General features: G+C 55.0%; 1 protein-coding gene across 1 annotated transcript; it reads left to right on the top strand.

Annotated features, from left to right (window-relative positions):
• Positions 1 to 3792: 3792 nt before the first annotated feature.
• Positions 3793 to 4821, top strand: C2CD4D (C2 calcium dependent domain containing 4D). Its single transcript, XM_047847976.1, has one exon. The coding sequence runs from the start codon at positions 3793 to 3795 to the stop codon at positions 4819 to 4821; it is 1029 nt and encodes a 342-aa protein (XP_047703932.1).
• The last annotated feature ends 5170 nt before the right edge of the window (positions 4822 to 9991 follow it).

Genomic DNA, 9991 nt, shown 5'->3' on the forward strand with positions numbered 1-9991 from the left:
GAGCTCCTAAACTTTCTCTCTTCTCAGCAAATGATAACTCCATTCCTCCAGTTGTTCAGGCCAAAAACTTTGTATCGTTCTCTTTCTCTTCAGATGGGGATGGGTCCATTTATTGGCTTTAGCTTCAGAATAGATCCAGATCCTGAGTCATGCCCCAATCATCTTGAACAAAGATTATTTCAATAGTCTCCCATCTGGTTTCTCTAATTATGCCTTTATCCCCTTCATTTCGTTCTCAACACAGCTGCCAGAGCAACTCTTTTAATACATGTCAAGTCATGTCACTCCTCAGCTCATTATAAGTAAAAGCTAAAATTGTCACAGTGGCTATAAGCTCCAACAGCATCTGTCCCTGTTATCCCTCTGACTCCCTCTCTTCTTCACTCATTCTGTACCAGCTATGCTGGCTGCTTTGCCTCCTTGAACACTCTAGGCATGCCTCCGCCTCAGAGCCACTCACTGGTAATTCCTTCTGCCCAGAATGCTTTTCCCTCAGATAACCTTCCTCTCTCCTTCATGTCATTTCTAAAATGTTCTCTTCTCAAGATGGCCATCCCTGACCACCCCATTTAAAATTGAGTGCTCCTCTATAATCCTTTCCTACTTTTACTTTCTCCCCAAACACTGATTTCCTTCTAATAAACTGTACTATTTTTACTTTTTTTTTTTTTTTTTTTTGTCTATTATCTTTCTTCCTCCACTAAAGCATCATCTTCAGCTGGCTAGGAGATGTATCTCTTTTTTCACTGCTATATCCTCAAGTCCAACACAGTGCCTGGCACATGGTAGGTAGTCAATGACTGAATGAATGAATGAACGAATGAGGCCACAGAATCAAACTTGTCTGAATCCTACCCCACACCTGGACTTCTTATTATAGAAGCAAAAAATGTCTTATTGTCAAGTCCAGATTGAGTTGGGTTTTCTGTTTTCTTGTACTTTTAGCAGAAGTGAGCTGAACTGATGCCCATGTATTATCTGACTTAGTCCTCATACTAACTCTGAGGATTAGGTATGTTCTCTCTGTCTTCCAGATGGGAAAAATGAACCCTGGACAGATTAAGTTATATGCCAGAGATCACACAGCTAGTGAATCGCAGAGCTGAGATCCTCAACCCATCTGACTGATGCCAAAGCCATGAGTTCTTGGCTGCAGCACTCCATGCAGACCACCCTCCCGAGAAAGGACACCAGGGCTGAGCTGAGTGAGGAGCTAAAAGGTCTGGGCCAGTACTAAAGGGTCTGAGGCCACCAGGGACCTCCATAAAAGAAACACTTGCTCTTTGAAAACTCTCAAGTATCAGATGTTAAAATACCATCGTGTTTCCTGCATTTCACCATTTGTCTTGTTGTTGTTGCTTGCATCTTTATTGTCTGTCTCTCCCCTTAGACTGCCCCCCATTCTATATATCCCCAGCACATAACACAGTGAATGGAAGACTGAATTGATTCAGGTATAATTCTGCTTAATGTCATTAATTCATTCAACAAATCCTGATTAAGAACTTGCCTGTACTAAGCACTGTCCTCATGATGCTTACAGTCTAGTAAGACACTAAATAATCACATACAAAAATCACAGAGAAAAAAAAAAAAACCTGTGACCAATGCCAGAAAGGAAAGGTATGGGGCACTGTGAAAGTATACAAGAGAAGTCCCTAATTTACTTTTTTAAGTTTATTTATTTTGAGAGAGAGAGAGAAAGCCAGCACAGGAGGGTCAGAGAGGGGGAGACAGAGAATCCCAAGCAGGCTCCACACTGTCAGTGCAGAGCCTGATGCGGGCCTCTAACTCATGTACCAGATCATAACTTGAGCTAAACCAGAGTCAGAGGCTCAACCAACTGAGCCACGCAGAAGTCCCTAATTTAGATGGAAGGCTGTCAGATCTGAAGGATGAAAGGGGGGGTGTGGTCCTAGGGGAGGAAATAGCCTATGCAAAGATCCTAGGTAGGGAAAGAGCCTGACGCCTTCGCCTTCCAGAGACTGAAGGATGGTGGGTGAAACTGAGGGTCGCATCTTGCCAGTGGTGGCCTGTGCTTCCTAGGATCTGCTTGCAGGAGAGGGGAAGGAAAGGCGAGGCAGCCTCCATGTTCACAGTTTAACAGCCTTCTGCCAAAGACAGGGAGCACAGGCCCAGCTTGAGCTTGGCCCAAGGACAGAAGGAGCTTTGTCGTCAGTGTCTCTATGTTCAGACATTTGGATCCTGGTCACTTTTCCTTGGGCCAGTGTAATTCAGAGAACTAGTCACAGAAAGTCACTCTGTCTGGAAAGCTATTGTGATGGCTCCAGAACTGCACAGGGTGTTGGGGGGAGGGGGGGGTGGTCAAAGGATTCCAGCAAGGAAGGCTTTGCAGAATATGTGGTTTGTGTGATCAAGGCGATGGGTTTCACCTGGCAGGGCTAGGGTGTGGCCAGTGCAGCACACAGGGTGGTGGAGGCCACTGCCCGATGATAACGACCTCCTCACTGCAGCCCTCCCAGGGGTGGGGGGAGCAGAGGAGGCTGGGGTCCCAGGACTGGCTTGCTGCTAGAAAGCTGGAGGAAGGAGTTAAGAAGGACGGGCTGATGACCGTGGAGACAGAGCTCTGTTTATCCAGGAAAAGAGGTCGTACGTAGGCAGCGGAGGCCCCTGCCAGCTCCTCCCAGAAGGACTGGGCTGGGGGAGCAAGCCAGAGAGGAAGCTACTCCCCTCCTGGCTCTGAACGCCTGCTGATCAGAGGCCAGGAACCGGCGGCGGCCTACAGGTGAGGCCTGCACCCCGGACGTCCGACAGAGCCTGCCATGGGCTCGGACTCCCAGGCGGACGGCCGGAACGCCGCGGTCCGCGGGTGGGGCGCGGGGGTGCGGTGAGCGAGCGGCAGCGGAGCCTCTGAGAGAGCCGCTCTGGGGGTGGCGGAGAATCAATACCGCCTTTGTGCTCAGTGGTTTCCTGGGGAGAAAAGGAGTGGAGGGGGGGAGTGGCGGCCCAACGGCCGGGCCCCGCCCGGCAGACTCGGGATGCGGCGGGGCGGGGAGGCTGGGAACGGGACAGTCAGGGCTTGGGGTGGAGGGGATTCTGTGTCCCCAGAGGTGCATCTCCTTGGACGGCCCTGAGTGCTCTTAGGACAGCAGCCAGGTGTGCAGCGAGTCCGCTTCTGGCCTCGAGCCGCTCGGAAAGGAGAGGGAGGAGCAAGAGGAGGCAGGTGGGGCTGGGGCCAAAGGATGGCTCAGTCTTACGAGGATTGAGCCGAGGCGCGGGGAAGGCAGCCAAAGGGGACCCCGGACAAGATCTTGGAGGAGAGTCTGCGTCTTCAGGACGAGCGAGGGAGAAGGGGATGAGCTTGCCCAGGGCCTCTATGCCTCTTCAGGGGAGCAAGATGTACAAGCGGAGTTTGGGATCTGGGTCCGTGTTTGTGACTACAGACCTTTTGGTGATTTGAGAATGTCCCTCTAATTCTCCTAACAGTAGCTAGAGTTCTTTCTAGTGGGTATGTTGGGCCTTCTTCTCTTTAGAGTGAACACCGTTAGCACTAACTGTGGAGTCTGCATTTGCCGAGGCCTGCATTTGAAAATGTGACTGTCTGGTATCCTCCATTTCTCCCCAGGCCTCCAGGCTTCACAGCCCCGTTTTTCCCGCCCAGAGAGGGGCCCGCGCGCTGGGGGCAAAGTGCTCGACCTACCCGGTGTATGTTCGGAGCGTCACCCACCTCAAGCCCTCTTCTCTCCTCCGAAGGCCTTCCCTCCCAGAACGCTGAAATTGCACCTTCTCGGCCTCGCGGAATTCGGACTTCCGCCATCCTCACCCCACTTCATGTGGCTCTTGGAGAAAGCCGGCTACAGGCTGGGGGCCCCGGAGTCCGGGCCCCGATGGGCGCCGTCCAACCTGCTCCCCAAGCGCCGAGCCCGGGGCCCGCCCGCGCGCGCCTGTCCTAACGTCCTCACCCCCGACCGCATTCCGCAGTTCTGCATCCCTCCCCGGCTCCCAGACCCCGGCGGCGCCCAGCCCCCGGCTGGGCGAGGCCTCCCCGCGGCCTGTTCGCTGCCGCACCTGGCGGGCCGCGAAGGCTGGGCCTTCCTGCCTGAGAGCCCGCACACTCGCCGGCGCGAGTCCCTGTTCCACCCGCCGCCCCCCGCCGCCGCCAGGGGGCTGTCCCCGGCGCACGCCCGGCTGCACGTATCCGCCCCGGACCTGCGCCTCTGCCGGGCCCCCGACAGCGACACGGCCTCGTCGCCCGAGTCGTCGCCCTTGGGCTCACCGCGGCCAGACCCCGGCCGGCCCCGGCCGCGCTCGGCGGGCCCGGAGGAGGCGAGCTCCGCCCGCACCAGCCCGCACGCGCCGCGCCGCGCGGGGCCGCCGCTCTTCCACCCGGACTTCCCGTGCTGCCGGCTGCGGCCCACCAAGGAGAGCGTGCTGCGCCTCGCGCCCCGAGGCGGCCAGCTGCGGCTCTCCGCCGAGTACCTGGCCGGGCCCGGGCGGCTGCGCCTGCGCCTGGTGAGCGCCGAGGGCCTGCCGCGGTCGCGGGCCGGGCCCGGGAGCGGCGGCGGCGGCTGTTGCGTGGTGCTGAGGCTGTGGCCGCGCGTCCTGCCGCGGGGCCAACGGAGCCGCGTGGTCAAGTGCAGCGCCAACCCCATCTTCAACGAGGACTTCTTCTTCGACGGGCTGGGGCCGCCAGACCTGGTGGCCCGCAGTCTGAGGGCCAAGGTGCTAGACCGGGGCGCGGGCTTCCGCCGAGATATCCTGCTGGGAGAGTGTGAGACGCCTCTTATGGCCCTGCTGCCCCCCTTGGGTGGGGAGCTGGGTCCGGGGGCCTCCCTGGCGCCTGGCCATCTCAGTCCATAGGCTGAGAACCTGTCTTTTCCTCAGGAGGCCTCCACTCGATCTGCAGTATTGGTTCTTTTCAGGCTGCCTGGCCGGTATTTATTTTTGCTAATAAAGTGTCTGCTTCTAGCAGGGTTTCTCCCCTGTTGGCACCCTATACTCTCAGATCTGCAGCCTACTCTCTTCCCTCTGCCATGGCTGTACCAGGGATGGAAGAAGCGCGTTCACACTGAGTTGGAGCAGACCTCAAGTGGTGGTTCTCAAACTTGAATAAGCATTAGAATAATCAGACATCAGCAATGCTGAATGAGTGTGTTAAATATGCAGACTCCTGGGCTCCATCCCCAAGAGACCCTGAAGCTAGTTTAATAGGTCCGGGCTGCGTAGGTCCTAAGATCCTGTCCAAAAAGGCCTCCACCCCTCCTGGGGGCCCTCCAATCACTGAGTCACTCCAGAAAAAAGCTCTGTGACTGAAACAAACATCAGCCACACTCCCCCTGCCCCCCCACCAGTCCCCCTATCTCCGGGGATTCCAGCAATCCTCCACTCATCTACTCCCCACTTGTACCCACATCTGTCATGAAAAGAGATGAAATTTCTGTATCTTGATGAGTGAGTCAGGAGACATCAGACACAGTGCTGAGTTAGGTGTCCTGTCTCTTGCTTATTCCTGTGCCATCCTAGGAGGCAAAGCAGGAACCGAGAGTCAGACCAGCACGTGGGGACTGAATGATGGAGATAAAATGTCCCAGGGATTCATATGGGGAGGGAGTCCCATCTGAGTGTGAGAGCACTTCTTTTTTTTTTTTTAATGTTTTTTAATTTATTTTTGAAGGAGAGAGAGAGAGACAGAGCATGACTGGGGGAGGAGCAGAGAGAGAGGGAGACACAGAATTCGAAGCAGGCTCCAGGCTTGATGCTGTCAGCATAGACCCCGACATGTGGCTCGAACTCATGAACCGCGAGATCATGACCTAAGCAGAAGTTGGATGCTCAACCAACTGAGCCACCCAGGCACCCCGAGAGCACTTCTTAAGGATGCCCAGTGAATAGGGGGAGGGTGGGGATGATGGATAAATGTAGGTCACATTCTGTCTACCTCCTACCTAAATGTCCCGATGTCAGCAGTGACCTTCTTCTCTCTCCACCTTCCCTGGAGTAGGTTCCTCTTGGCTCAGGCCAGGCTTAGAGAAAGGAAGGAGGGAGGAGGGGAAGAAAGGGAGGAAGGGAGGGAAGGAGGGGGGAGGAGAAGACACTGGGCCAACCAGCTTCTTTCCCCCTCCCCCTTGGGCCCTTTCTCAGTTTCCATGGTGCCCTGAATGGGGGCAGAGAGGGGCGGGAAGAGCCTGCTGGATCCTGATAGCCCTCAGTATGTGTAATGCTAACACAACACACACATACCTCCATTCAGATCGCCCAGATTCCTTCTCCATCCTCTGGTTAGGTACCCCCACCTGTTGCCCCAGCCCAAGACCAGTAAAATCTTGCTCCAGATGTCCACCAGGTGGTAGCATTGACCAAGCAATAATAAGTGCTAACAGCTACCAAGATTATCACCAAGCAAGGAACTGTTCAATAACTTGTCGACTCAGTTTCTTCTTCCCAGCAATTCCCAGGAGAGTTAAGTACTATTGTTATCCAATATGACCTTGGTCTTTACTCATCTACTGAGGAGTAAAGCTAGGATTTGAACCCAGAGAGTATGGCTTGAGTCTGGGCTCTTAATCCCCTCATTATCTAATATATAGGTGCCAGCTGCAAGTTCCCAACCAGGTCACTCTGAAAGGGGTCTCCTCCTGCCCTAGGATGACAGCACTCCAATTTTTTCAATCTGTGAAGTCACCCATGGGTCTAGCTCTGTCCTTAGAACTGTCCTACTTCAACCCCACCCCACCCCTGCCCCCATAATAACCTTTGGTAAGCAACTGCATTCGATGCCCAATTGAAAGTCCCTGGAAAGAAATGTAGAGGCCCTTTAACTTTCATTCCTGCATTCCTGCAATACAAGGTAGGGAGGCCCCACGAGGTGCCAGGCAGTGATCAAAACAGACATGAGGTTCAAACAAGTTACAAAATGAGTAAGTAAAATGTAAAAAAAAAAAAAAAAAGTTATTTGGTAAGATAGAGAAAAAGAAAGCAGGAAAGGGACATAGAAAAGGGGAGTCACTGGGGCGCCTGGGTGGCTCAGTCAGTTGAGTGTCCGACTTCGGCTCAGGTCAGGATCTCACAGTTTGTGAGTTCGAGTTCGAGCTCCGTGTTGGGGTCTATGCTGACAGCTCAGAGCCTGGAGCCTATTTCAGATTCTGTGTCTCCCTCTCTCTGCCCCTTCGCTGCCCATGCTCTGTCTCCCTCTGTCAAAAATGAATAAACGTTAAAAAAATTTTTTTTAATTAAAAAAAAAAGGGGGAGTCAGATAAAGAGAAGGGAGGACTATAGGAATGGAAAGAGAGAGGGATGGACCAAAACATCTTTTGTTAACCACAGTACTTTGTACCAGGTCTCGTGCCTTACCTGTGTTATCCCAGTAATCATCACAACCGCTCAGTAAGGTAGTTATTGTTTGTTAGTCCCATTTTCCTGACAGGCAGGTCGGGGAAAAGCCAGGCTGCAGGGAAGGTTTAGGACCCTGGCTCCACCAGATGCCCCACCCCACCCTGCTGCTCAGAGGCGGCTGTGAGGTGGGAATTCACAGAGCAATTCACTCAGTTCAAAGCTGTCAGCCGGCCCCTGTGATGGGGGCCACAATGTCCCTGGAGAAACTTCCTGGCCAGCTAAAGCCACAGAAACATGCCCTAGGACAAATCAGGTCCTAAGAACCCCTCTTGTGTGCACACAGCTGGGGCCTCAAAGCCTCCAGGACAGTTATTGTTGTCCCCTTTTTACTGATGTGGTAACTGGAGACCAATAAATGGCAGGCCACCTTCTTATCCAAGTCTTTGGCTCTAAAAACCAGAGCTCCTGCCTTTCAACCCTTCTTGCTGCATCCAAACCTAAGTGACCACAAATGTTAACTGACAGATGAGTGATACAGGCAGGGTCACCATAGAAAGTTCAGGGCCAGGAGCTGGGGTCAAACTCCTGCTGTTCCCTCCACCCACAGTGGCCTTTGTGACAGGAAAGGGGAGGGGTGGAGGCTGTGAGATCTACAGATGTTTATAGAGCACTGGTTGTGCTTCTTCTAATGGTTTGGGGAGGAGGAGGGACAACCCCCTCCTTGGGTCACTCCAGTGGGTTGGTGGGTGGAAGTCTCCCCCCCCCCCCCCCCCCCCGCCCCGCATGGACCTCCTAGAGAAGACCCAGGAAAGGTTGTCCTAATCAATGAATCAGGCTTCCCAGAGGGGTGGCCCTTGGAGGATGGGGCTGGGGTAGTATGTGGTCCGTAGCCTGCCCAGGCCCCACATATACTTTCCACCTCCACCCCCCCAGGCACCCCCCTGGAAGGGCAGGCTCGCACTGAGCTTCAAGTGGTTTCTGTGGCTTAGGGGGTGGGGGGGGAGGGAAAACAAGTTGGTGACTGCTCTCCAGTTCCAAGCCACCACCACCACCCTCCACCCCCTCCAGGCTGCTTGCTGGCCCCCTGAGTTGAGATTCCCCAGCCTGATAAGGGAACTTGGGCACGTGGGGGGGTGAAATGATTCTCAGATCCCTATCAGCCTCTTCCTTGCATAAGAATGTAAGAATGCATCGGAGGAAAAAACCACTGCCTGATTTGAAAGGACTGATTCCTCCAGAAAAAGGGGCTGTGATTGGAGCAGGAGGGAAGAAGGTTAGGCATGGGGGGGGGGGGGGACTTCCAAAAGGATGACCATGGTACCTTCTTGCCCTAGGGAGAAAGAGCCCCAGGCATGTATGCTTAGGGCAGGGAAGGAGTAGAGACCTGAGAGTGTCCAGGAGGCACGTGACTCACAAAGACCCAGAGGCCAGGACCCTGTCTTCCCGACCCCTGACCCCCGGCACTTCATCCTCACCCCTCACAGTGGCACAATTAGCATGGCTAGGAGAGACAGCCATGCCTGTAGTATCTGGGGTGGGCAGGACCACCTGGCACAGTGCCAGGGCCTCCACTCTGTACCCACAACTGGGATGTCAGAAAAGACCCTGGGAGACCCAGAGTCACAGAGGAAGAGAGGCTGAAAGAGGAGAAAAGATGGAGAGGTACAGAAGACAGACCCATAGACAGGGAGGAGCTGGCAGGGAGAGACACAGATAGAGGATCCTGAGTGGAAGCAAAGCCAATCACTGGGCTAGGAAGTGGGGAGCAGTCCAACACGACCCCAGCCCTCCCCTGCAGCCCTGTCCCTCAGCCTCAGGTTGGCTCCTCCTGTCTGCCAGGGGGCACTGGGTGCTTTGGAGAGTTTTGCCTCCCACTCCAAGCCTGCCCAAGGGGGAGAGCCCCCAAAGCAGACCAGCATCCTGTTCTGTGCAAAGGAGTATATTTAGAGGCGTGGACCATGCATTTACCAAAAGGACACGGGCTACTCAGAGGCACAGGCACACACAGTCAGACTCTCGGCATGAGAAGGTCCCCAGAAGGGTCCACTCCATTCCTCCTCTCTCCCTATCCCCTTGCCCACTATCCTAGGAGTTGGGGAGTCCTCTACTTTTAACCTTTGCCCCTCAAGCTGCAGCCATTGGGAGACACTGGGGGGCTACCCAGGAATGGAGGTGCTGATGGTAGCAAGAGCGTGAAGCCTCCAGAGTGGGGCAGGAGTGGAGAAGGGCACGGTGGGGGGACAGGAGAGGGAAAAGACAGCTGCCTGCCCTCTCCACGCCAGGTGCCACGTGCTGCGGCGTGGCTGGCCCCCACTCTGCTGTTTACCAGCTGGGAGTGAGAGCAGGGGGAGGTGCCAGGGAGCCGCCCCACTGCAGCCTGGCCCCTGGCCAGCCGGCTTGTTGGGTAACCAGGAGAGCCAGGCCCAGCTAATCAAACTCTGGAGAGAAGTGGCGTCCAGGACCTGCTCTGCCCCGAGGCCCCTCTGCAGGGCCCTTCCTCAGTGCCGGCCCTGGTGCAGGCCAACCCAGTCTAGGGGCTCTGCTTCCTCCAACTGGTGCAGAGCGCGGCATCTCTCCTCTCCTCATCTCTCCCCTCCCATCTTCCTCTGCCCCTGCACACTCCCCTAGCCCTGCCCTGCGGCCCACCAACAGACCTGTGGAGGCATCAGGGAGTCAGAGAATTCTAGGGAAGGACAGC

This window comes from Prionailurus viverrinus, unplaced genomic scaffold (assembly GCF_022837055.1).
Source record: "Prionailurus viverrinus isolate Anna unplaced genomic scaffold, UM_Priviv_1.0 scaffold_50, whole genome shotgun sequence".
NCBI classification, from domain to species: Eukaryota; Metazoa; Chordata; class Mammalia; order Carnivora; family Felidae; genus Prionailurus; species Prionailurus viverrinus.

Coding starts and splice junctions, on each gene's coding strand:
- C2CD4D (XM_047847976.1), top strand. CDS start 3,793: ATGTGGCTCTTGGAGAAAGCCGGCTACAGGCTGGGGGCCCCGGAGTCC.